The sequence below is a fragment of the Plectropomus leopardus genome, chromosome 2 (genome assembly GCF_026936395.1).
Source record: "Plectropomus leopardus strain MGB_pleo_1.0 chromosome 2, ASM2693639v1, whole genome shotgun sequence".
In the NCBI taxonomy this organism is placed as follows: Eukaryota; Metazoa; Chordata; class Actinopteri; order Perciformes; family Serranidae; genus Plectropomus; species Plectropomus leopardus.
Window position 1 is genome coordinate 21,557,353 of NC_142177.1, and position 26,101 is coordinate 21,583,453.

The 26,101-nt window shown below is 38.3% G+C and overlaps 4 protein-coding genes across 8 annotated transcripts; 1 reads left to right on the top strand and 3 right to left on the bottom strand.

The window, feature by feature from the left end:
- Nucleotides 1–352: 352 nt before the first annotated feature.
- LOC121956598 (rab GDP dissociation inhibitor beta) lies at nucleotides 353–8,794 on the bottom strand. 4 transcript variants are annotated; one of them, XM_042504903.2, is made up of 12 exons: nucleotides 8,661–8,794; nucleotides 8,491–8,559; nucleotides 3,831–3,938; nucleotides 3,624–3,723; nucleotides 3,392–3,526; nucleotides 2,355–2,553; nucleotides 2,131–2,262; nucleotides 1,859–1,958; nucleotides 1,598–1,769; nucleotides 1,061–1,205; nucleotides 909–963; nucleotides 353–818 (listed from the first exon to the last, which is right to left on the bottom strand). In XM_042504903.2, the coding sequence occupies exons 3-12, from the start codon at nucleotides 3,915–3,917 to the stop codon at nucleotides 672–674; spliced, it is 1,272 nt and encodes a 423-aa protein (XP_042360837.1). In that variant the 5' UTR covers nucleotides 3,918–3,938; nucleotides 8,491–8,559; nucleotides 8,661–8,794; the 3' UTR covers nucleotides 353–671. The 4 variants fall into 4 exon arrangements, with proteins under 4 accessions (XP_042360837.1, XP_042360846.1, XP_042360827.1 ...); XM_042504912.2 differs by having other exon boundaries at nucleotides 8,491–8,555; nucleotides 8,661–8,767; XM_042504893.2 differs by lacking the exon at nucleotides 8,661–8,794 and having other exon boundaries at nucleotides 8,491–8,654.
- tmem43 (transmembrane protein 43) lies at nucleotides 6,040–13,259 on the top strand. Of its 2 annotated transcripts, XM_042504932.2 has the most exons (12): nucleotides 6,040–6,215; nucleotides 7,466–7,606; nucleotides 7,742–7,876; nucleotides 9,032–9,126; nucleotides 9,248–9,297; nucleotides 9,414–9,483; nucleotides 9,581–9,651; nucleotides 9,734–9,861; nucleotides 9,988–10,062; nucleotides 11,245–11,346; nucleotides 11,492–11,609; nucleotides 11,702–13,259. In XM_042504932.2, the coding sequence occupies exons 1-12, from the start codon at nucleotides 6,198–6,200 to the stop codon at nucleotides 11,902–11,904; spliced, it is 1,206 nt and encodes a 401-aa protein (XP_042360866.2). In that variant the 5' UTR covers nucleotides 6,040–6,197; the 3' UTR covers nucleotides 11,905–13,259. The 2 variants fall into 2 exon arrangements, with proteins under 2 accessions (XP_042360866.2, XP_087944323.1); XM_088088197.1 differs by lacking the exons at nucleotides 6,040–6,215; nucleotides 7,466–7,606; nucleotides 7,742–7,876 and adding an exon at nucleotides 8,710–8,863.
- Nucleotides 13,260–13,727: 468 nt separating this feature from the next.
- LOC121956625 (rho-related GTP-binding protein RhoA-B) lies at nucleotides 13,728–19,775 on the bottom strand. The gene is made up of 5 exons (XM_042504944.2): nucleotides 19,643–19,775; nucleotides 17,622–17,779; nucleotides 15,880–16,000; nucleotides 15,317–15,447; nucleotides 13,728–14,464 (listed from the first exon to the last, which is right to left on the bottom strand). The coding sequence occupies exons 2-5, from the start codon at nucleotides 17,775–17,777 to the stop codon at nucleotides 14,291–14,293; spliced, it is 582 nt and encodes a 193-aa protein (XP_042360878.1). The 5' UTR covers nucleotides 17,778–17,779; nucleotides 19,643–19,775; the 3' UTR covers nucleotides 13,728–14,290.
- A 1,352-nt stretch (nucleotides 19,776–21,127) lies between these two features.
- cishb (cytokine inducible SH2-containing protein b) lies at nucleotides 21,128–25,669 on the bottom strand. Its single transcript, XM_042496461.2, has 3 exons — nucleotides 25,335–25,669; nucleotides 24,208–24,364; nucleotides 21,128–23,283 (listed from the first exon to the last, which is right to left on the bottom strand). Exons 2-3 carry the CDS (start codon nucleotides 24,344–24,346, stop codon nucleotides 22,778–22,780), a joined length of 645 nt encoding a protein of 214 aa, XP_042352395.1. The 5' UTR covers nucleotides 24,347–24,364; nucleotides 25,335–25,669; the 3' UTR covers nucleotides 21,128–22,777.
- Between the last annotated feature and the right edge of the window lie 432 nt (nucleotides 25,670–26,101).

Here is a 26,101-nt window from a genome sequence, read left to right on the forward strand (position 1 = left end):
GGTCATTCAGGTCATCTCTATATGTGTTTTTATTCCCTTTTTTTGTTGCTAATTTTCTGGGGTGGTTTGGGGGGGCTTTTTTTATCTAATTTATTGCTAATTTTTAGGGTCTTATCCCCTACATTTCTCATTGCTGTCTTTCCATGATATTCAAAGAAATCAAGCCTAGTGATCCAAGGTTTCAAAGCTGCCTTTACCAGATAAACTATTATATTGGTAGTTTTCAGTCAGATTCAGCCTATCAAAAGTGGACTGTATTTTTTAGACAAATATATGAGTTGTTTTTTTTTCTCCAAAGAGCCAACGTGCTCAGGATTTCACTTTGATGGTGTAAACAATAAAACAGAAGGGCTGTGTAGCAAAAAAAAAGGTTGTATTGATGGTTACAGAGCATTATCTCATCTTATACCAAAACATTGGAAATGCAGAAGATTGGAACTTAAAAACATTAACAAAAGAAAAAAAATGTTTTCCTAACTGTGCCTCAGCAACATCATGTCACAAAAGAAATTATTTAAAACAAATTAGATCTCTAACATTTACATCGTGCACTCACAATTCACCTCACATGCTACATAACACACCCTCTGCTTTACAGCTTTGCTGCAATATAATCACCCGTAACGTCAACATGGCCTCCCAGCTGTTGAATAATTTGGTCCTGATGTTTCTCAGTCCTCATCAGAGTTGTGAGACCGGTGTCTCTGTGGTCCTCCAAAGCAGAGCTCTGCTCCTGTGATCCGGCGGTACATGTCTTTGATGTCCTCACATTCAGCCTCAAAGTGGTTTAATGCATCGTATGAGCGGGACACAAATATCTAGTGACGACAGAGAGAGAGGGGGAACCTTTTTAATTTTGTTTTTATTATTTAGTACAGAAAATCTTTAGGAGGAATCATATTTATTACCTGACTCTTTTTTCCATCTTCATTGGGAACCAGAATTTTACTGACTGAAACAAATCTAGATAACAGGCAGTGACAGAAAATAACAATGAAATGTTGTTCACTGACAAAACCATTACAAAACAATGAAAGTTAAGATTTAAAGCATCACTAACTTCTGCATGATGGGCTCCAGGAGGACCAGTCCTGGCTGAACTTCTTTCTCTGGGTTGCTGGTTTCTGCAGTCGTGCTGACTGTGGCGATGTACATCCCGTCTGAGGCCACATTGTGGGTGTAGGACACTACAGATATGTAAATGTCTGCATGACAAAACAAAAGGGGACAAAATTAAACCACAATTATTAAAAGAGAATATATAACTGTAACACATGCACATGAACAATGTTTCAACAATGATATGACACATCTGAAACGGGGGGTTTGATGCCCTCCCCAAGAAATTTTGAGCATCATGCACCTTAGCACTCCTGCATTCTGTTGAATTTTATTTTACCATGTTTTCATCAATTTATGGTAGAAATGTCTTTAATTTTCACAAATTTGACAAAAAGTCCTCTGCTATTTTTATGTTTTGATTAGCAGGAAAAAATGCACATGTTCTAAACATGTCACCTGCGTCACCCCTGAAACCTCCGCCTGTGCACATGAATACACGGTTTATTTTTCATGCTTTGGAAAGAGAAAAAAATACCAGATTTCCTGTGGAGTTGTGTTTGAGGGATGATGATTTGACAGGAGCTGGCCTCGTGGGTGTTTTTAACCGGATGATTTAATAAACAGATGACTCTTATCACACGCCCCACTTTCCTCACTCGATTAGGAACGTAGCTGGGGTCGCAGATGAGCTGTTTACAGTGGAACAGCTGTTAAAGAGACAGAAAGACAAAATCACATTGGGCATATTCTTGAAACATCTCCACTTTAAATACCCATCCTCCACATAAATACATACCTTCCCCTCAGATTTCACAGCTTTCACTTTGCCGTTGTCCATCACAAGCTCATCCACGGCTCTGTTCAGGAGGAAAGTTCCTCCGTACTCTGCACTCAGTCTGAAACACACAGAAACATCCAGAAGGCCGTCTTCTGGCACTGATATACGTTATGATATGTGTTTCAGATGCAGAATGCCACACGTTTTCTCCTTGATGTTTATCTCACTGCACTGAATGTATTATGAGCACAAACTGAAACTTTTTATGAAAGTACTGATTATTTTGTAACCTGGCAAACCCCTGTGGTAGTTCTCCCAGTCCATACACAGGGTAGAGGTAAGGACTGCTGGTGGCGCGGGACAAAGAGTCAGAGTACAGCCTGATCCGTCTGATGGTTTCCCCACACGGCTGGTCCAGGTAACTGCAGGGTCACCAGGAGACGGTAAACGTTGCACAGCGGAGTTTAAGGATCATATGTCATCATTTGTTATTATTAAATGTCCTGTCACTGACCTCTCGCTGTTGTGTAAGGCTATGGCATGACCAGTGAACTCCATGACATCTAGTCCCAGGTCAAAGCGGCAGAAGAGGTCTCGTGTGGTCATTTTGTTAGGATCTACGTCCTGGTAGGTCCGTGGGTCTCTCACGTCAAAGTTCTGGGCAAAGAGCAGCAGCTTCCTGAACCGTCTCTTGTCAAACATGCCCATCAGATCTGAAACAGAAATGTCCCATTGAATGTTATTAAATAGATCTTAAATACATCATTATGCACTGAAAGGACAGTTCAACACCAAAACAAAAACACACATTTTTCCTCTTACCTGTGTGTTATTTATTGGTCTGAACTGTTTTGGTGTTGAGTTGTGGAGATGTCGGCTGTAGAGATGTCTGCTTTCTCTCCAGTATTTCAGAACAAGATGGCACTCGACTTGTGGTGCTCAACGTGGTAAAAAGATCTTTTTTAAAATTTAAAAACTCAACAGTAGTTTCCATTTAAGAGTCATGACTCTGTTATTCAAGTAAATGCACAGACCTTGTTGTGAGCAGTTTCTTGAAGCAGCTATTTTCTTTCTGCCAAAGTACATCAACCAGATCACTGTGCATCAGGAAGCATACGTCTACTCATACATAAGAGGCTCATGCTCATGACAGCCCGAGATGTAAACATTAACAGTGTCCTCCTTAGCTGAGCTGGAGCGCCGGTTAGTTCAGTAGTTTAGTGACACGGTTTTTGGCTGTAATTTGATTAAAAAGAAAGTAGTTCTTCCATGAAACTGCTCACAACAAAGTCTTACAATTATCTTGAGTCATAATTTATGCAAAGAGATATTGCTGTTGAGTTTTTTCAAATGTTTTTGAACATCACAAGGCAAGCGCCATCGAGTTGCATTGTATTTTCTGTCTCTACGGCTGATACCTCCACCACTCGGCAACTCACACTGAAACAATCTAGACTGATAAAAAGAACTACAGGTAAGAAGAATTAAAGATGTATTTTTGCTTTGGGGTGAGCTGTCCCTTTCAGCATTCTCCAGGTTTAGGTTCATCACCTGAAGTATGGGCCTCCTCCTCTGAGCCGGGGACTTTGTGCACTTTGCCTGCTTTATAAACATAGCTGCCTTCAACGACTTTAAAGTCCACGTATCGAGTAACCTCAGTGTGCACCAAGATTTTCACCAACTCACCTGACAAAAAGAAAGCAGAAGGTACAGATAATTACAGTACACTCATTTACACTGCAAAAATGCACAAATCACAAGTTCAGATGCACCAGGCTCTCACCATTGGCAAGAAAAAATTTGGGGATGAGGTCGATGTTCCACTCTTTTCCACGACCCATAGACTTAGCGGGGCCACCTGGAACCTTAAACTTCTTGTACAGCTGTAAACGTAGAAACATATGAAATAATAAAACACCAAAAATGAGTAATGCAGCAGCATCTTTTTTCAAAAAGAGGATATAGATGTTGGCTGTTTGTGTAAACACACCTCCTCAAGGGGAGAGATGGATGCACTCTCTCCTCCATAGTAAGGATGCTCGTCAATGTGAAGAACCTTTTTCCCACTTTGAGACATTAAACCAGAGAGGATACACTCCTGAGAGAGACAACTGAGCAGTTAGTGAGAAAGGCGCACACACCCTGCAGATCAAGTCCAGCATGATGATGTCATTTAATTGCTATGAATTCATTTAATAACCAAAGGGAGCTCAGAGGGCCTCATGTGAACGATCAGTACAAGCATGACCATTTTACTCATCGACAAGCTTAACCCCCGCTTATGCTATAAAGAAGTGATACTTGAATACGGCCTGAGAGCCTGAGGGCCAAATCTGTCTCTGGATTTGACTCTTCGAAAAATGAGTGAGGAATGCAAATTTCAAAAGATTGAGAGCAGGTGACTCAAAATCTTATTGTTTTTTATATTGGCCCATGGGTAAAGCAAGTTGAATGCAATAAACCATTAAAAAATAAGAAAAGTTAAAGGGACAAATGGAAAACAAGGTCATTCAATATATCTTTTGGTACAGTACAGTACAAAATGTTAATAGTAATGACCATTATTTTCCTTATGTGCCTCTTATAGTAGGAGACTATGCATTGAAGTACAAGTTTTCTTACCTTAAGTCCAGTTCCAAGCACAATAATATCATATTCCTCCATCCTAATCGTCCCTGCACTCGTTTCTCACTGCTTCACTTCAGTCCCAGTTTTCCCGAGTGTAACCTGTCTCAGTATTGTGAGCGTGTCTGTGTGCATACGTGTGTACAGATATGATGATGGCAGGTGACAGTAATTGCTTTGCAATGATCCTCTTAAGACTGGCACTTCTATGTGTGTGTGTGTGTGTGTGTGTGTCTGTGTGTGATTGTCTTTAAGAGCAGATGTTTCCCAGTCCCTGCAGATTGGGGTATTAAAATGAAGCTGGTGTCATCAGCGGTAAATGAATTATTCAGATCTGTCATTTAAAATTCTACTCGAGAAAAGTAGCTGACAGCAAAATGTATTTTATGTATTAAAAGAAAATTCCTCATTCTGTAGTGAAATGTTCCCTGTATTTATAATGTAGGCCAATATAAGACCTTATTAGATTGTTAATACTGATGCATTAATGCATTAATGTGTAACTTTTTACTATTGTGGCTGATGGAGGGGGAGCTGATTTTAATTTCCTTATACAGTCAGGTAGTTTAGTCCAGTGGTTCCCAACATAAGGGGCAGGCCTTTCCAAAGGGTCACAAAGGAGATCTGAGGAGTTGTGAGATGAATAATGGCAAATGAAAGAAGAAAAAAATAAAGCGCTGATTCAAAAAAAGGCCAAGACGTGTTTGAACTTTTATCTAATATTTATTTTTTGTGAAATGTTGGGTAGTTTTAACTTTGGGTCTCAAACAGCTCTTAATTGAAGCACATGAGAAGTTTGGAGAGTAAAGTCTCTGGAGCAGCTAACAACTCATTTGAAACATTTACTTAACTTTTAAACAATATGTTGTATTTTTTTAAAAAATTGTATTTTTATGTAAAATCATAACACGTGAAGTAGACAAACTATAGTCCTCAGTTAAATATAGCTAAGTAAAAATACACTATTTCCCTTTTGAATGTAGAGGATTAGTAGAGGTAGCCCAACATAAAATGGACATACTCAAGTAAAGTAAAGTAAAGTCAAATAAATTAAAGTACCTTAAAACTGTACTTAGATACTGAACTTTGTTTATCTTTTTTTCCAAATTCAAATAGCTTTATTAGCATGAACAAAAAATGTTATTGCTATAGCAGTTCACAAAAAATATTTACACATATTAGATACATTCATTCATTACATTTATATTAAATTTACCTGAAAATTAGTCGTAGTACATTTCTTTTTCCCACCACAGCCTACACCCTGAACTCTAAAATATACATTCTCAGCTACAACTAAATAGCATAGCATAATAGCATAATTTCAACATTACACATATCAAACTAGAAAATGTAACTTCTGACTAATTAATAATTAATTAATTAATAATTTTGCAGTGCTGGCTGATGTAGCCTAACGCTGACGCTGAGCTGCCACAAAAAAACTCAGTTACCCAGCATGCCGTGAGAATAGGATGTTTGGGTGGAGAATTCTCTTTGAGGTGGCGCTTATTAGATCCTCCGGGGCACTCGGGCGGCGTTGTGGAAAATACATTCAATATTTTACGTCGACTCCGCCTTCTCGGGAGAGTTCTGGGGGACGCCGCGTATCAAAGTAAGCGCATTTTACGTCTTGACATCAACCGTCGGTGTTTCAACTTCCAGTCGCCGGGCATCTTCGTAACCTCCAACTTTAGCTTCTGTTTGACTGCGACTTTAATAATCCAGAGAGATGTCCTCCACACAGACAGTAAGTGTTTTCATTTAAGTACTTTGGTTTTACACGATCAAGAAAAACTGTTCTTGCACTTAGCTTTACGGCAACATTAACGCCGTAACTACGTTTCAGAGAGCGTTGTACTAACGTAATAGCGTTTATTTAACTAACAGAGCTAGCTAACGTTAACACTGATGGTTTAGTGCCTTAAGTTAACAACATTTCATGGCAGTTTACAGACACTTTGTCTTTTCGTTGAGGTTAAAATTGGCACAGAGCAAAACAGGTGTGTCAGTCGTTGACGCCCAACTATGTGACATGGGACACAAAGCTTGATACTTTACTTTCACAAGTTTAATTTTGATAAATCCAACTACTATATTCTATCTGTTTCAAATGCAGTGGTAAAGAAAGTATTCAGATCCTTCACTTGATAAAAAGTACCAATACCACACTGTAGAAATACTATTATTAATAAAAGTCCTGCATTGAAAATGTAAAAGTATGTCAGTAAAAGCAGGAAAATATATTTAAGTATTAAAAGTAAAAGCACACAATGCAGACATATTTGAATCAGTTGTTTTTGTGTAACAATCTGAATTTTTAAAGTAATGAGTTACTAAAGTTATCAAACAATTGTAGTGGTCTTGAGTATATCTACTTAGTTACATTACACCACTGCTCAACTGTGCATAGATAAAGAAGTTGACCTCACTCATTGTTCACAGCTGATTTTCAAATCTGTCTCAGATTAATGTTCAACATCCCTGAGAGAAAATGTTTCAAGAGTTTAAAAATTGAAGTTAGACCTTTTAACAATAGCAAAAGGTATATAAATATGAACAAAACAATAAAAATTGTCTCAAAGGTTTGAAGTAGTGCAGCCAGTTTGGCTCCACACTGATTGAGTTATGTTTCAGGTGAGAAAAGCAAGACTCCGGACAGTTTTATTTTGAATTAGTAGTTAGTAAACTGTACCAGAGCAACTGCTAGGCTATTCTTCTAATTTTTAGTTTAATTTCATATTCATTTCAGATCACAATAAACATAATAAAGGAGTTATTTAAAGTTAGAATGGCATACGTTGGTGTTGCTGTCTGGGGCGACGACTGCCACTGGTCCCTTCAGTGGAGGCAAATATAAACCCACAATTTATGATAATGAGAAAACGGCAATTTATTAAGTGTTTAACTCAAAGTAAATAATGTCATCTATCTTTCTTCTCTTCATTGAGCTGTGGTTATTGGTATTTCACTGTAGCTGTTCTTGTATGTTTTTCTCAGTTTTCAGACCCTCACAAACACAAGCGTGTATCTGTTCAGTCCAACCCTGGATTCCTGGAGCGACTAAGTGAAACTGCAGGAGGAACAGTTGTTGGTGTTGGACTATTTTTCCTCTCAATCTATGTTCTCTTCACCAATGAGGTAAGAAACACGCTCACAGCAGAAAATAGTTCCATGTATGTCACATCAAAGCCACAATGCACAATATTAAAGTCATTTTTTTTGTGTTTTGTTGCGATGATGTGACATGCTCTCTGTAACTGTTTGTGTTCTCAGGGACGGGCACTGCAAACGGCATCATCCCTAAATGAGGGTCTTTCTCAGATTGTGTCCTTGGAGCCTCTCTCCAGCCTCGACCTGCAGAACAACAACCGTTTAGTTCATCTTTCTGCACAGCTGCGCACCGCGGAGGTAGACTGAGCTCTCTGTTGTGTCAAACTACTCTCTCCAAACACACATTGATAATTACTTGACCATTGATTTAAAAAAAAAATGTTCCTGTGTGTGTCTAACGAGCAGATTGTTATTGTGTTGTGTCACCCATCTATGTCAGCACATCTCACTGTCTGAAAAATGCCCCCTTTATATAGCAGGCAAATGTTGCACCATTTACTTAACAACAAGTTTTTGTTGGTAAGTGGCGCAATCAGTTTTAAAATAGCAATCAGCCAACAAATCACCTGACAACACCTCATTTTAAGACCTGCACACCCAGGGGCGCACAGATGGGGACAAGTACATTCACTACTTACACAACATGAACGCTGGGTGTGAAAATGAGAACTGCTTCGGCCTGTTTGACTAATTGTGCCTGTAGTAAGATCGATATATGTCAATCCAAGTTTCCTTACATCAATAATATAATCCTCAACAGGGCAACAGGGGAGGCAACAGGAAAGAAACTTGTGCATGCTCTAATTGTAAAAATAATAATAATAATAATTTTCTGTTTTAAAAAGCTTTTAATATGTGTGTCGTGAAATCAGCCATGGGATATGACCAACTCGCTGTATTTGGTTACTCACTGTTTTTGCTTGATGATCCTGGGTTCTTCAGATGTCGGTTGTTTGCAGGATGCTTGGAGAGTTGTCTGACTGGCACATTCAAACAAAATCAAAATACTGTAAAATAAAACAGGCCTTTTCAAAAATGAAAAAGTTAAAATCAGGTGGAGAAAAAAAAACTATTTACAAACCAATAAAACTGGGATTTGGTGGTTGAAGACTGAATCCTCTTCAGCTTCTTCACTGTTAACTAATTTCACACACCTGCCTTTAATGAGAGGACCTGAGATGCAGGTGATGCATTCAAGTGATCCTCCAAAAAAATGGGATATTATAAAATCGAGCTAGAAATGGCTCTAACATGCAGTGCGTTCTCATAAGAAGCTTAATAGAGGTGAGGGGGTAAAACTGTACATGTTTTTCTAACATTTCAGTGGTTTTTTAACCATGTTTGCTGTGTTGTATTAAATGGCATGCTACCAGGAAAAAAACGCTAAGTTGCTAAATTAAAGTGATGAATTTTATGTGAGGTGATTAATTGACTGCACGTGTGTCTGTGTAGCCCCTCCATGACCCCAACTACAGAGTGGTGGTGCAGGCAGTGAAGCTGAAGAGGCAGGTGGAGATGTATCAGTGGGTGGAGTACACGGACAGCAAGTGAGTCTGTTGTCTGCACGTCAACACTCAGGGTTGGGTCAGGTGTGAAAAATGTTGGCTGAGTACAGAGCATTTTTCATGTGAAGTGAGTTTTGTTTTGTTGCTATGTGACTAATTTCAGGGACTACCAAGAAAACGGTGAAACCAAAACTGAGACAACTTATAATTACAGTGAGTCCTTTTTGTTGGGATGATCTAAAGACATGGTGTGTTGACTGAAGCTGTGTGAATTGTTTTGATGTGCGATATGAATTGAAGGAATGCTATTTCTTTCTTCCTTTCTTTAGACACAGAGTGGAAATCAGAGTTGGTCAACAGTCGTCATTTTGATAAGGAAATCGGTCACCAGAACCCAAGGTACTGACACGTTTTTAAAGATTGTTCTGTGGCATCAGAGATAAGATTTTTGTGTATTTGTGTGCGGTTCATCTTTAATTTAATGATTGAATCTTAGTGCCATGGCGGTTGAGAGTGTGACAGTCGTGGCCCCTGAAGTCAAAGTTGGACCTTTCAGTCTGTCTAAAGGTATCTTTACTGACACAAACACACTACGTACAGAAATGACTCATTATTGAGTCATTGAGACTGATTGCTCGGTCATCCTCAGGTCTGGTGGAGCAGATAGATAACTTCCAGACGTTGAGTCTGAGGGATTTTTCTTCTATCAACTTGGATTCTTTTCTCAGCATCGATGATGATTATTTCTATCACACTCAAAACCCACGCAGGCCTGAGGTGAGCATCATGATGTGAACGTCTCCCACATAAACTCTGGGCTCTGTTGGGTTATGTAACCTACATTGTTGCAGTTATTTAGTTCAGGTTTTTGGTTATTTTTTTTGGTTTGTTTTTTCTCATAAGGTTGGGGATGTGCGTGTGAGGTTCTCCTATGCTGGACCAAGTGGCGAGACGTCGCCCTTTGGCCCGGCTCAAACTGTGAGTAATGCAGATGACCAGTAACAATATTTATTTCACTCATGATGACATATTCAGTGGATCGTTGGCTTTTAAGCAATACAGAAAATCAATACGGCATTTTTGCTATATTGAAGTAAACATGTTAAACAATAGCAAAACTATAACAAAACATCTGTTTAACTCACACAACTTGTGCAGTGTAATCTGCGTCTCATTCATCCAGTCGTATTCTCAGTACTTCCCAAACATGTACATTTTTTATATAACCTTGAAACAGTTCAGTACAGACGGTCTCATGCACAGCTGAGTATTGTGCATTTGAGCGTGCGTGCATCTGAACTCCACTCAAGTGGCGCCCATATATATGTGTGTGTTCAGGCCTGCTGAGGACGCGCTACTTGTAGGCGGAAAAGTATTATGTGGGAACATTTGTAGTGAAAATGAGCGTGTTTGGGAAGTACTGATACAATTATCATGCTGAAAAGATACATCTGGTGGACTTGTTGATCCACAGAAAATTAAACGACATTCATCTGGATAATAAATTAACTGTTTAAGGAATTTAACAACCTTTGTCCTAGCCACTAAAATAAGAGGAACTGTTCCATTTTGTTGTTTCATATCATTGTAAATTTAATGAGTTTGAGTTTGGACTTTAGACTAAATGATTAATCAAAGAATCAGCAGCAGATTAATCAATAAAGAAAATAGTGATAAGTTGCCGCCCTAGATTGTATATTTTTATAAAACAGGCAAGTATGTTGATTAATGTATACCAACTTTAAAACAGTCCTACAGTATCCTGTAAACTTTACAGGATACTGTACATTTATACTAATCTTTACAGTGTAAAGATTAGTATAAATGTAGTATGGAATTGGCTATGCTGTCATTAAATGCTGAAAAATCACAACTTACATTGGCCAAATGAGAAGTCTTCAAATCACTTTATTTGTCTGACCAACAGTCCAATATCCAAAGGTGTCTACTTGACCTTCATAAGATAAAGAAAAGCGGCATATTCTCACATCTGAGCTGCTGTGATCAGGAAATGTTTATTTTTGCTTGAAAAATGACTTTTACAATTAAATAGTTGTGGTTTACTTTTCTGACAGTTGAATAATCGACCAAATCTTAATTGAAAGTTGTTTTTTCCTACAGTTCATTGATGTTCATTGTGATGAATGGTGACTCTTTCAGGTCAGTATTGTGGCCAAACAGAGCGGGGAGCAGCTGAAGCCTTTTAAAACCAAAGCAGGAGACACTCTGGAGATCCTCTACCAGGAGGAGCTCTCTGCAGAGGTCAGTGTGAATTTTGTTTTATGTCTTGGACATTTGTTTTTTGTCAACTTGATTTCTTCAATGGAAAAAATAGTGTGTTATAATATTCATATTATTACTTGGTCTTTGGCTCTGGTAGCTGATGCAGTTGTGTTGGTTTCTCCAGGAGGTTTTTGAGAAAGAACTCCAGTACAACAGTATGAAGACGTGGGGGCTCAGGGCTGCAGGCTGGCTCCTCATGTTCCTCAGTATTCAGCTGACCATGCGCATCATCTACACACTGGGTAAACACGCGCTGCTGCTGTACAGCCACATCAGACATGGACTTCTCTCACTGCATCTCTCGTTCATAATATTCCCTGTCTTGTGCCTACAGTGGACTGGGTTCCTATTCTCAGAGACCTCGTGTCCGTGGGGCTGAAGATCTTCGCCCTGTGTGTCTCCTGCTCTCTGTCCCTTCTCACCATCGCCGTAGGTTGGCTTTTTTACCGACCGTTGGTGGCTGTGGCTCTGGGGGCACTGGCCCTGCTTCCAGTGTTTCTCGCCCGCTCAAGACTTCCAGCCAAGAAGAATGAATGACTACTAAACAGAGGATTACCACAACAATATCAGCTGACAGGCTGAAGCCGTCCATCAGAAGAATGAGCTAGGACTGTGCAGCCTTTTTTTCACAGCTGGGTCACAGACCACATAGCTTTCTTGGGTTAAACAGTCTACAGTGATAAATGTGTTTTCTACAAGGTACAGTAATGGGTTTAATCCATAATCTTTGTTTAAGGGGTTTGAACATACATTTTCTGTTAAATTTAAGTTTGCATCACTTTATCACCCTGGTGATATAAAGCTGTTTACGTTGCCTTCAGACCGCAAATGTTATCAGATGTTGCCTCACTGCCTCACATCCTCATCTTGATATTTGTTGCTCACAATGAGCAGCACATTACTGTAGTCTGGTTTTTGCTTTAAATATAACTTGTTAAAGACTTGTTGCTCCCTCCACAAAACATACTCAGTGTCCGGTTCATCAGATACACCCAAGCAGCAACGTCTGAGGTTTAAAAATGAAGCAAATGTGCAAGTGCCAAAAACTGCAGTTAATCTAATGGCCACTTGAGGACCCCTCCACATCACAGTATGTTTACAGCCTGTTAAAAAAAACAGTTTTGGTCTCTATAGCTTATTTCACCACAGCAAATATACGACATCTGTTCACTTCTGGCTCCAACAGTTGCCGGTTCATTAGGTCTACTCTATGCCGAAATGCCGCACTCGAGGTCTCTAAACTGCAGTCGACAAACCAATGAGTGACGTTATGGTGGCTTTGTCCATTATTTATACAGTCTATGGATAGATCTAGCTAAAACAAATGTAGTCTAATAAATTGTACCTTCATGACATTTATAATGTTTAGTTTTTCTAAATTTTGGTGAGATGGTGATTCAACTTTTTTTTTTTAAATTTACTTTTTTGTTCATTTTGGAGGCCTTTTACATTGTTATACAAAGAGGTGATTATAATATTTAGTCTAAATGGGTTAGATAAAATTGAACATTAAAACCTTTAAGGGGAGGATATATTGCAGGTGTGTTTGTTAGACTCCATTAGTTTTAGCTCGGTGTACCTGATGAACTGGCAAGTGAGTGTTTATGCTGAATGTAAAACATCATCATGTATCATATCCTCTCCTTATCTGCAACACTTGGGGTGACATTGCCTTGCATTTTGATTGCATTGCTTGTATCATCAGGGTTTTGTTATGAAAGTTAATGACTTGAGTTGATATCTGAACATTTTTGAATAATCAATTTGGGAAAACAATTAATGTCAGCACTTTGTCTGCACAAAAAGACCAATCGTGGTAAAACACCAAAGAACAGGATTTTGTTGTATTGTTTATATGGATGCATATTAAATAAAGCACTTATTTTATGGTTCTTTTTGGGGTGCAAGTTAAGATGGCCCTGAAGTACAGAGGCCAAAAAGTTTACAAGCTGAGCTTGGGTAAAAGCTTATCACGGATATTGTTTTTTTTGTCTCTGTTGTAAAGGGCGTTGTTCAGAAAATATCTTCTTATTATGTTTACAATAATTTAAATGATAGTTATGTTTATCTTTACAAAGATTAAAAAGATATATATATTTATTTATTAATCTGAAAAAGTGAAAGTAAGCAGCACACTTGATGTCAAGGCGTTAACAGCGCACATCTATACCATCACATACTATATACCCTGGTGAAATATTGGGATGGTATGAAATATAACATACTGCCCAAGACTACTGTGCACATTGAAAAAGTTTTATCCCTGAAAGCACTTTGTCCGAATCCTGTATATCTACGTTGGGCTTTAACTTAATAGGTTAAGTGTCATTTAGTGTTTATCAAATAAGTGATGCCAATGATCAAGATTCTTACAAAGTAATTTATTACACAAAACACTAAGTTTCCATTTGCGTTTTAACAAAATGAGTTTCCAGTCTCATATTGTGCACGTGATCATAATGCACATAGGATTTGTATCTGAAGCACACAAACAAATTTCGACTTCATGTGTGCCTCCGTTTGTTGAAATAATTAAAGGAGTACGGGTCACAGTGTACAGGTACTTCACCCTAGTTGGCTGTGGAAACATTCCTCAGATCAGCAGGCAGGGCTTAAGCACTTAACTGTAGTTGGCAGGTATGACACAGCAGGTCCCCTGGCTGACCTCTTAGATTACATAGTACATGTTGATAAAGGAGGTTTCATTATGGCAAATTTACTCATGTTAAAGTACAAAAACGTATTTTCCATAACCTCAAAATTGAATACTGACAGAACCTGACTACTTTTGCTTAAGACAAAAAAAGTAAAAGCATTACACCTTTAGTAAAAACTGGGGAGAACAGTCTTTTGTGTGGGTGTGTTTGGGGGTAGGTTTGACCTAATGCTCCTTCTTCTCCCCCCTTGTAGAAGCAGTCCTCGTTTACAGTAGGACACATTTATTGCTCTTCTTTCCCCGCCTGGCCTGTAGTGCAGCCCTGGTGGCCATCTCGAACACTTCCCTCACTCCATCCTTTGTTTTTGCAGAGCACTCCATGTATCCAAAGGCACCGATCCTGTTAGCCATGTCCCGTCCGTCCTCTGGTTTCACAGGTTCCTGAAGAAAAGGTCAGGAGACATTTCAGGAAAACAGGCATTCATCACTAGACTGTCAATACATTCTTGGGATGTTAACCGTTGAATGAAAAGGATTTTGACTTAATACTCAATTAAACCGTTTTATATATATATGTATATATCTTAAACATAATATACTGGTGCTGATGGTGCATGCCCACTTTAAGCAGACCGAGCTGGTGGCACCAGGAGAGGGGGTGGCATATTCAAAATTTCAGGCGCTGCTCGCATTAGCACAGCCGGTTAAGCTTCAGCTCCTATAACTTTCTGAACAGCTCTTTTTAAATCCAGGAAACACTTTCGTGAGACTTTCTCTGGTTTAGAAGGAGGCACGTTTTTGTGGATAGATACACGCCACCAGCGGGGCAGGGTGGATGCGAATTGAGGCGAATTGGTCACGTATAGTGGGCATGCAACATTAATGGGGAGATAATGAGACAGTGAATTCAACACTGCCAGGGCAATGCCATGATGTTGCTCTTGGGAGATGAGCACCCCTCAAGCTAACAACCCAGAGGTGGACACCTGTATATATACACCTGTATATATATATATGAGAGCGGTCAAGACAACAGCTCTCTGGTTAGCACAGAATAAGACAACAGCAGCTGCAGCTAACATCCAACAAGCCGTTAAACTGTCTCAAAAAAACTTGCAGCGATACTCTGACATTAAACCCATTAGGCAACATTAGTCGTGTGATGCTAACAGTTAGCCTTATCACTGTGTGTATGGGGGGTGGGTTAGATAAGATTTTAACAGTTTTAAATAGTAAATAGTTAAATAATTTATTAGTTTTCTAAATTAGCGTCCCCAGTTTAAATTTTTTTACCTGCTTCATTTTGGCAAGCTCCCTCCGGGTGTGCTCATCGTTACGCAGGTCTTTTTTATTTCCCACTAGTATAATGGGAACATTTGGGCAGAAGTGTTTCACCTCAGGAGTCCACTTCTCAGGGATGTTCTCTAAATGAGGGGACAGAAGACGCCATCGGTCAGGACACAGACACAACTTCAGGTGACATGAATGAACAAAAATCTGACGTGTGATGAGCCATCAGAGTGTGCTAATAAGCTTCCCCATGTCAAACAAATGTGCCCATTAAAGTTCTTTGTTTGTGGCTGGCTCTTAACAACATAATTAAAGTTAATTTTTAATGTAAAACTGGTCAATCTACTTCCTTCCTATAATAATAATAATAATAATAATAATAATAATAATAATAATAATAATAATAATAATAATAACAGTTAATTGTAACTATACAAGAGCTGTGTTTTCTCTCTAAATCATCATTTCTCAAAAAAAATCCTGGCATTTAGATCAACTTTACATGTAAAAGGGAAAAATGTACCACAAACATTAACATCACACTGCAGTTCTCTCTTTGAACTTACCAAGACTGTCAGGGCTGTCGATGGAGAAGCACATGAGAATGACATCAGTGTCTGGATAGGACAGCGGACGCAGTCTGTCGTAGTCTTCCTGACCTGCTGTATCCCAGAGTGCTAACTCAACCTGCCAGAGTTAACAACCCAAACTATGAATGAAGTCAAACTATGTTCAGGGTGCTTTAGAGCTACATATTTGAGTGCATACAACCCAATATTCTATATTCAATAAAACGTATGTGTTACACTGCTACTGATTTGGTGTGCATAAAAAACACATCCATTCATTATGACTTAGTAACTATTTTACATGAAACATCACTGGGGGTGTAAAAATCGTGAAGAGTTTCACTTAATCTGTTAACATATCATCTATCACGGAATAAGGAAACGGTGATTGGCTCACTTATGAAAGCCTTTTCATTTACAGTATTGTGAACTGAGTGTCCGCGGTGATATTCCTGGGAAAAAAATCATAGCTGTTTGGCTCTATGGGAACTGAGATCCAAACAACAAACCTTATTCACTGCCTTTTGCCAAAGGTGCCATCAAAGAGAACGTACTGAAGATCTCTGAGATTGTTCCTTTAACATATGCAGATATACTGTAATTTCTTTAACCAAGACACAATGCTCTCAATGCTGCTCGTAGCAAGCGCTGTCTTTGCAGCCTTTTGAATAAAGACTGGGATACTGATAATCAGGATATAAAGATGAACTGTTTCAGAGCTGATACTGGTTTTTTAATAAAATCCTGACAAAATCATTAATTTGAATTTCGGTATGAATTGATGTTGAGTTTTAGTACTAGTGTAATGACTTCCTTGTTTTCTCATTCATTACTCCCATTATAATTGACTCTCATAACTGTTAAAAATCTCAATTTACTGCTCACTATCAAGTTGATTACTGACCTATCATTTTTCAGGTGTTGTGAAAATGTAGTTTTTGCATTTATAAAATTAGATGCGTTGCATTGTGGAAAAAATTTTGGGTGTGAAATGTATGCACTGTGTCAGTGGCTCTCAACTGGTCCAACCACAAGGTCCAGATTTCTCCTTAGTCATTAGATCAAGGTCCACACCCAAGATACCACATATTCAACTACTTCACAAAATGTAAACAGCACATGGAATCAGAACACATTGACATAAAATAAAATGCTAGAATAAAGTGCAGTTACTTAAAAGTTGCATAAATAGGACTGGAAACAACTTTAATGCTTAAAGTCGAGCAATGCTGCAAAGGCAGAGCATATTAGCAGGCCAAATAATACCAAAAATAAGGCAATAAAACAGCTGCTGTAGCAGAAAAACTGGTTTGCATGATAAATTTGGCCCTTAGGTCAGCACTTCAAAATTAAGTGTGTTTTTTACAAACTTGATACATTCACAACTTTTTTGACGTCCACTCAGAACAAACCTGCAACCCACTGCAGTATGTAGTGCCTTGAAAGATTCCCACAACTGAATGAAAAAGTAGTGTCCATAGCATGGACTACTACATAGTGCATAAGTGTTGCATACAGACTTCAGACTTAAATGAAACAGTGGAAAGTAAATAAAATGTAATCTTCAATAAATTTGAGTTATGACTGACTATACTCATGAGCACATCAAATTACATGCAACCTGTAGAATTGTTAGTGAGAGGGAGTGGAAAGAAAATGCAGCCAGCACTCAGCTTTTTTTGTAAATTATATAATGCTGATTCTAGTCTGAAATGTGAGATGGGAGAAATTATTCATACCTGTTTGCTATCAACTTCAATGTCAGCAACGTAGTTCTCAAAAACCGTGGGCACATAGACCTCTGGAAACTGGTCCTTACTGAACACAATGAGCAGACAGGTCTTCCCACAGGCTCCATCTCCCACTATGACCAGCTTTTTCCTGATTGCTGCCATAGCTGTAGACAGAGGACAGACAACACCAAAGGTTTAGACATTAGAACACTTTATCTGTAACAGAAGGGAGGTCCATTTGATTGCATTCAGGCATTATGCAACTTTTACCTCTACACCAGAGAGAAACAATGAGCAGCAACTAAACTTCAGCTGTGCTGACACGACGCCAAACCAGTCTGAAACCAACACCCAAGGCTAACTTATTAGCTATCTGTGGCAACAGCACATCAGCTATACAGTAGGTTTGCTACAACGACAAACATGTGAACTGAATAAAAAGTTGAGAGTACATGCCTCTTCTGTTGATTTAGGCTTACATTTTAAGTTTTTCTTAAATTTTATTTAGACCTTCTAATATACACATTATGAACAGGATAACACACATGCAACTGAAGCATTTAAAGAACGAAACTAAAGACAATACCAAGCAGAAAAGGACAATAAAAGCAAAACAAATGGACCGCCTGTGACCTGTGACAAAAGATTCACTTAAAGATTTTGAAGAGTACATATTTTTATCATTTTTCACAACTTTTTTTGTTTTGTGAGAAAGAAACCTTTGATTTGTATCATTGTTACAGTAATCACAGCACCTATATTCAGCATTTCTATAGTGAATAGTAAAACTTGAGATAATGTTGTCTGCTATAAATTTAGCAATATCTTTCTACAGCACAAATGTAAAGCTAACTACATAAGCAAAACATATGACAGCATGTTTCAGGAAATAATTCACAAAAGAAGCAGCAACATCAATATTTAACTTTTTAAAGAAATGCTTCACTGGATAAAATATGTGCATCAATTTAAATTACACCTCTTTTACATTATTTGTTGGGATAAACTTTGGTAGTAAGGACAATACTTTAATCCAGTCAATGTCATTTACAAAATTACTCCAATAAAATGTAGCTGCAGGAACAGAAACCACGATGTCCTGAAACAGAGCCCTTGTTCTGGAATTCATACCTTAATTAAAGGAAAAACAAACTTTACCTAAGGGGTTATGAATTGGATCAGGGGGTGATACTGTCAAAAGCAAAGGGTGGTCGACATTCCCAAATAACACATACATACCAAATGGGAGGCGTCAAAAACTATTATTTCGGGGTTATTGGTACAGAATGTATCAGGCGAGAAATTCTGAATCGTTGTATATTTGCCGTCCTTTACTGACATACAAGCAAATACTATTGTTAAAACAGTGGTTTTAATGTTAAATCAGACCAACAATCCTCTTCATGATGATACATTTCCGCTCCAGCGTTTCTGACCCACCCCGGAGTAAAGCTACACAAATTACAACGTTTCTACGTTTGTCCCACATCATGATAAAACCAGTGGCTAAATTAACAGTAAAAGTAACGTGTTGATGGCTGGTTTATACACATAATTATGAATCATTGTGTTAAAAGCTGACCTAGATTTTTGCTAGCAAGCAGGTTCTGTTTACAAAAGACTAGCGGACGTTACTGTAGCTAACCAGCTAGCGCTAGCCGGAGATGTGGCTGAGTTATATCTTTATGATATAATTGAGAGATGGTCATGGTGCTGGCTAAAAGTGTGGCATTTATCATATAATACAACTAATACCACAGCAGTGTTTGTGGTTCCTCACTAACCACTCAGCTAAACCTCGCTTTTCTTCCTATAAGTCACAAACCGGTACGGCTAACTAGCTAGCTACCCAGACTTAGCTTAGCATAACGGAAGTCAAAGCGACTTCATCGGTCCGTTAGTTAGCTGGCTAGCGTCGGCATCGGGTGAAAATATTGGTTAACAAGATGTATGACGATATTATTGCCCAAAAAATATACTGACGGGATACCGAAAGTTACATTTGCTTGTTAATTCAACACGCTTACCAAGTGATTGGTTTAAAATCTATCCAAATGATTTCCAAGTGGTGCTTTGTTGGCCTCCTTCGCTGCTCCCTGACTGCGCTGCCGCTGCTGGAGGATTAACAGAGGGGAAGTGAGGGGGTGGGGAGAGCATAACAATACACTATTGTACAAACATTTCAAAAATTACACTTTATAAATGTCATACATTATTGTTATGGTCATTCATATTTGTTATTATCATTATAATTATTATTAATAATAGTTGTAGCAGTAGTAGTATGGTTGTGGCTATGGTTCAAATGTTGCCAAAAAAAGTACAAACATTTTTACATTTACAAAAATGCACTTACACTTACACTATAAATGTAATACATTATTATTATGGTTTATTATTATTATTATCATTATTATAATAATTATTATTGTTACTATCATTCTTAAGAGAATTCCAGGGGACCTGTCACCACCACCTAAATAAATTTGTGGTTTCAGAATAGAGATTCTAATTTACTGATTTACGTAAACCTTTTAAGTTGCAAACATTATTTTTAATGAGTTGTGTTGACAAAAAATTGTTGATAATTTCATAAATTTTTAGTGTGTGTGTGTGCGTGTGTGTTTGTGTGTGTGTGTGTGTGTGTGTGTGTGTGTGTGTGTGTGCGTGCGTGCTTGCAGGCGTGTGCGTGTGTGAAATATACAATTTTTTAAGCACTGAGGAGGGACTTCTGTTTCTAATTTTGCCTTAGGGGAGGGACATTCTACTTAATACGGTTTTATTTTGTATTTATTTAGTTAAAGTTTATTTAAAAAAAAAACACCTAAATCAAACCATCTACTCTGTTCAGAAACTTTAAATTCTGTGTCGTTCTGCTTATCAGAGTCTATCTGGACTAGGACTAAGGTTAAATGTTGTTTACGCACTGACACATCTACTGTATAATTATAATCCAATAATATGATATACATAATAATATGATATTCTGAAATTGGCTTTTAGTACGCATTGCTGACAAGACTTTAAATTGTGGTGCTGCTATACTTACATAAAGTACAGGATCAGAGTGCTTCTGAAACTACAGCATGTGTTAATGTCAGCTACAGACACTTATCCTTTGTCAGCTCTTCAGATAGACCTGGTGCAAGACTGATACTGACTGCAGATCAGAAACGTCTCTGCTTTCATGAACCTGATAGAGATGGTGATGAGAAAAGCGTTGTGATGATCATCTAAATATGGACTGATAAATAACTAAAACGTGTCAGACTGATTGGTTGAGACAAACAGAGAGAGATAGTCTGTTCTCAGTGTGTGCAGCAGCAGTGTATTTATAACTGCAGCTCTTACTCTAATCCTGATAAGAGGCTTTCTCAGCACTGCTCAGTTCCACCTCGTGGAAATCAACTCAGGCATGTTTCCATGAAAACAGTAATACCTCACATTCATCTGCATGTTCAAGTGGCCAGTGCTTCAACTGTGAAAAACAGATACACCATGAAAAAAGAGAAAACATTTCTGAGGTTTATTTCTCTGAAATCCACAGGCATGAATGATCCTCTTCTGAGAATAAAACCAGCAGTTTGTAAACAGATATCCTTTAATAGCTAACAACACTTTTTTTTCTTAGATGTTCATGCTGAAAATTATTTTGTAATATTTCTGACTTTAGAAAACAATTTTGCACATAGAGGAATACAAAACACACACGTTACCCTGTATTATAGCTTTTAAAATGATTTGTTTCCCACCTCTGGGCCCTCCTCTCTGCATGTCATACGTCAGCTCATAATATTGCTAACAGCACGTCTTATCAGTGAACCCACAGCTATTATACTGTGCCTGGATTTCACCAGAATAAAACCCAGACATTCAGAAATTAAGGGTCTTTAGTTCCAAACAACATAATGATCAGAATGCACGCTGTATCAGGACAGCCATAATACTAAAAAAAATGTTTTAAAAATATGGAGAAAAGAGATGATTACACGACCAGTGTGTAGGATTTATGGGGGTATTTGGCAGAAATGTAATATAATATAATAATTATTTTTTCTTAGTGTATAATCGCCTGAAAATAAGAATTGTTGTTTCATTTTCATTGCCTTTTGAATGTGTTCTCTATGTATCTACATAAGGAGTGAGTCTTTGTCGACTAAGATTGTCACGCTGCACCGCCATGTTTCTACAACAACCCTGAACAAGCAAACCAAACGCTGGCTCCAGATAGGGCTTTTCATTTTTTTCTCATCTGCCGCTGCAGTGGGCAGCCCCTCCATGACGAAAGCGGCAAAAACACTGAATTTTGAATGTCAGACTGCTTTATTCAGTGTTTTTAGCAGTTTAAATCACCTGGTCTGTTGCCTTTGGAGAGACAGAGCCCCCTGTGGTTAATGTTGCTCCCAGTTAAAACCTCCTGATCAATGAACACTGAAGGAATTCTAACCAGTTCACGCTTAGCATGCAGGTGAAGTGTCATCTGGTTGCAATCTGCACCCCTAAATGCCATGAAATCCAGCCTAAAAATGACACATTGGACCTTTAAGAGGTTTTGTGATGACTATAGTCGTACCCAAAAGTCTTACATGACACCACTGTTGGCTTAGCCCTGCAGTTCACCAGGTTCATTGATTTCAGGATGAATGAATAAACATTGCTTTGTTAGCACTCTTTGCAAACCTCACATCCTGCAGAATGAGCTCCAAAACAAAGAAAGACAAGAAAAAAAAATCCAAATGAATTCTGATGTGATCTATTTGTTGTTCCAACCAACCCTCTCTGCAGTAGCTGTTCATTTCACTGAGTTATTTTTGATAAGTCTGGGCTGTCTTATGTAAAAACAATTGGGAAAACCTGCAAAAATAAAAACCCTGCGTGACTTTCTTCTCACTGGTGGTGCAAATAAAAAAACTCACATGTTGCATTGTAGAAACATAACCAATTTACAGCAGCTTAAACAGACGTGAAAATAATAAAATATACGATTCTTAGGAACAACAGCAGCAGTGTAGTAAGACTGAGTTCATTCATCTCAGTATTCTCTCTCCGGGCTGTTCGCTGTTGCGTGGCGTGTCAGACTGTCCCAGATTCATAGTGTGTGTGGTCATGGAGAGTGACCCATGTCCCTGTCTCTGTGTCCTCCACCAGAGGAACAGAGACCCTCATATGTGGAAGGGGTAGTCCTGCAGGTATCGCAGCAGAGGCTTTGGGAGTGGCAGCTGGTCGGGGCAGTTTGTGTGTCTGTTGATGGTGAGGCGCGTCAGGTGCTGCAGAGAGGGGAAGGCCTCTGGTTTGTGCAGGGGGTGCAATAGCTTCAGAGGCACTCCGCTGTCCTTTGCCGGATGCTTTGCAGAGTCAGGCTTCGTTTGTGGGTGGATGTCATCAGATGCCTGGCCCTGTGGCGTGTGGCCTGAGGCCGTGTAGTGCTGTATGAGGCTGAGAACATTTGGGAAGGACTGCAGGTGAGGCAGGCCGGGGGAAATGGAGTCCAGCCAGAAAAGGCCCCTGCTGTATTCGATGCGTACGCTGGTGGGTCCACAGCGGGTTTTCACTGACAGTGCCAGCATGTACTGGGGATGACTGCTGTCCCGCATGAGAAATGTGCCTTCAGACTTTTTTAGGAGAGCGTCCCGAGCTTCACTCGCTGAAATGGAGCCCCAGTACCAGCCTGGGATCAGACAGACAATTTGGATATCAGTTTTTATTTTAATTTTAATATGAATGTTGGCAGCGATGGAGAGTAACAAAGTACATTTACTTAAGTACAGTACTTAAGTACAGCTTTTTAGTATCTGTACTTAGCTTACTCATGATGTTTTTTGGAAACATATCTCTTTGACTCCACTACATTTCTATGAAGCCTCTCATTACTTGTTACATTTGCTTTGAAGTCAGCGAATGATTTTTATTTCTTTTCTAAAATGAAAAAGTCCAAAAATCCACAACGGATTGTTTGCACTGGCCACAAAAGTTCACTTTTTGACTTAAATATTGGGTGGATGTTCCCCCAAAATTCAACATTGTCTGAAAGGTTTTTTGTTTGTAAAGTCATACAGTTTTAGTGAGATGTTTCTATCTAACATTTATAAAGCTACAGGTGTGTAACTATGTTGAGGTAGGCTGTTTATTTATTTATTTATTATTATTACTTTATTTATTACTTTTATTTTAAGAAGCTGCATCTACAGAAAATTTACTGTTTTACAGACAAGTCATTGTGAAGACTTGTTTTGAGCTAGCAGTTAGTTAAAACGGAGAGACAAACAAAAACTGCAGTTAAAAACAAGTGAAAATGACAATGGTGCTCCTTCCTCAGCAAGCTTTTCATTCTACAGGTCATACAAGCAAGTCAATGAATTCAGTGGGTTGTCATTAGGTTCTGTAAACGTATTGTGGCAATATACAACAATGCACTGGTATAAAAAATGTTTAAAAAGTACTTGAATATTTAAGTATTTGTAAGAGCAATAACTCCAGTACTTTAACTCAGGTAATAATTTGGCTCAGCAAGTTAAATGAGGTGGTATCAAAACTGTCAGATGTTGTATCTAAATTAAATAAAATGGGACGTCCAATGAGACTGCTGGTGTACCTGAGGTCTGTAGATGCTGGAAGGTGGTGGTGATGCAGCGGAGGTCCTCGGCTGGGTCAATGGGTGGAGGAGAGGGATGTGGATGGCATGAACCTCCTCGCTCCTCATGATGGAGAATGGTCACTGACCGGGCAACCATTTCTTACTGACAGCAGCTCTGATAATATACACATTAAACATGTTAGGCATCCAACAGAGATTTGTGTGCAAACTTATATTTTATTATGCTACTCCTTTAAGTTAGAGCCCCTCGAAGACAAGAAAGTTCATCTCAAGGGGCTATCCATTAATAAACTTTCTACTAAAATAAGCAATCAACCGTTTTAATTGCAGATGTATATGTTTTGGTTGCCTTTGTTGAAATTGAGCTAAAAAGCACAAAACCAACAACCACCAGTAATAGAAATACAGGTCTTTTTTACTGAAGTAAAAGTAGCAGCAACACAGCATAGAAAAATTCTGTCACAAGTACTTTATCAAAAAATGTCATCATTACAAAAACATAAAGTGCTCATAAAGTATAAAACACATCTTATTTTTAAATTATAATTACTAATGCATGTACTCAACTTACATGTTGCAGCTGGCAAAGGTGGGACAATGTTTTTTACTAAATTTTCTGCAGGATATTTTGTAAATCTCACCATGGGATTAAAAATTCTTGTTTTTATTCATAATAATCAATCAGAATGTTTTTGTTAATTATATTTTGTATTAATATTATGAATTTGCAAAGTAACTTAATGAATCAAATTAATGTAGTCTACAGGGGTAACTATATATCTCCCACTGAATTGGAGTATAAGTACATATAAGGAGAAGCAGCAAATAGAAATACTCAAGTAAAGTCCAAGTACTGCAGCCTACTTAAGCACAGTAGGCTGCTTGAGTACAAATTCTTCGATACAAAAATAAACTAGCCAACTAAAACACGACAAACCTGCAAGTGAAAAAAGGGCAAACAACAAAACAACCAAAAACACACAAAACAGAATTAAAAATAGCGAATGAATGCGTCTTTAAAAGCCCCAGACTTGAAGTCCTACTTTATTGGACAGTTACATAAGTTACCCTAAATATTCATGACAAAAAAAAAAAAATAATAATTTCGTTTAAGATAATCTTACCTTAAATCAAAGAAAATCATAAGGATCACGACCAGCAACAGTTGACAAACAGTCCAGCGGTCCCTCGCGGTAAATAATTAATAAAATATTTTCGGATGATGGCGAAAAAAGGTAAATATTCCTTATCACTATACCGATAGAAGTAATAATAATAAAAAATAATAAAAGAATAAATATCCTTGCGTGTGTGCTTTGCTGGCGGTGGTCAGCTGTGCGTGTGTGAGCGCAGCGGAGTGTGTGTGCTCTATATTCAGTGAACTGCAGGACAGAAAACAGCTCAGTTCAGTTTGGACTGACGGCGGTTCCAGGAATCTGTTTCCAAGAAAGGTTTTGTGTTTCAGCGCCCGCAGTGACAGACAAGCTGCTGCCAGCAGCTCCGTCAACACACACCCTGTCAACACACACCACTTCCTGTGCACCTTTCAAAATGCGATGTTATTTTTTTTGCTCTTAAATGGCAACTGAGGCGCATTACGAAACAGAAATGAAGTTTACTGGAAAATGGTGCAGACTGGCTCATCTTAAACCTGCTGTGAGAAATGAATTAGCTACAGCTTGAGTCTATGAAGATATTTATTTGGAATTGACTGTAAAAAAGGAAAAAATGTTGGAATTAAAAAAAAAACCTTTCATTACATATAGCTGTTGTCAAAAGAAATAGGATAAAACTATTCAATAATGGGCTCAGATATAAAACTTTATTGCCTTAGTTAATTTTCATTTTTTTTAGGGTATTTAAATTTCATGGTTATATGGTTTAATTGTAT

What these genes read in the sequence shown, in the direction of transcription:
- LOC121956598 (XM_088088181.1), bottom strand. Translation starts at nt 4,504, where the DNA reads ATGGAGGAATATGATATTATTGTGCTTGGAACTGGACTTAAG. An exon ending in GGAGGAGGCCCATACTTCAG is followed by an intron (nt 2,554 to 3,391) that starts GTGATGAACCTA and finishes TTTCTGTTTCAG; the next exon opens with ATCTGATGGGCATGTTTGAC. An exon ending in CTGGAGCCCATCATGCAGAA is followed by an intron (nt 964 to 1,060) that starts GTTAGTGATGCT and finishes CCTGTTATCTAG; the next exon opens with ATTTGTTTCAGTCAGTAAAA.
- tmem43 (XM_042504932.2), top strand. An exon ending in ATCGGTCACCAGAACCCAAG is followed by an intron (nt 9,484 to 9,580) that starts GTACTGACACGT and finishes ATTGAATCTTAG; the next exon opens with TGCCATGGCGGTTGAGAGTG. An exon ending in AAAACCCACGCAGGCCTGAG is followed by an intron (nt 9,862 to 9,987) that starts GTGAGCATCATG and finishes TTTTCTCATAAG; the next exon opens with GTTGGGGATGTGCGTGTGAG.
- LOC121956625 (XM_042504944.2), bottom strand. Translation starts at nt 17,777, where the DNA reads ATGGCAGCAATCAGGAAAAAGCTGGTCATAGTGGGAGATGGAGCCTGT. An exon ending in TTGAAGTTGATAGCAAACAG is followed by an intron (nt 16,001 to 17,621) that starts GTATGAATAATT and finishes TAACTCTGGCAG; the next exon opens with GTTGAGTTAGCACTCTGGGA. An exon ending in AGCTTGCCAAAATGAAGCAG is followed by an intron (nt 14,465 to 15,316) that starts GTAAAAAAATTT and finishes CCTTTTCTTCAG; the next exon opens with GAACCTGTGAAACCAGAGGA.
- cishb (XM_042496461.2), bottom strand. Translation starts at nt 24,346, where the DNA reads ATGGTTGCCCGGTCAGTGACCATTCTCCATCATGAGGAGCGAGGAGGT. An exon ending in CCAGCATCTACAGACCTCAG is followed by an intron (nt 23,284 to 24,207) that starts GTACACCAGCAG and finishes GTCTGATCCCAG; the next exon opens with GCTGGTACTGGGGCTCCATT.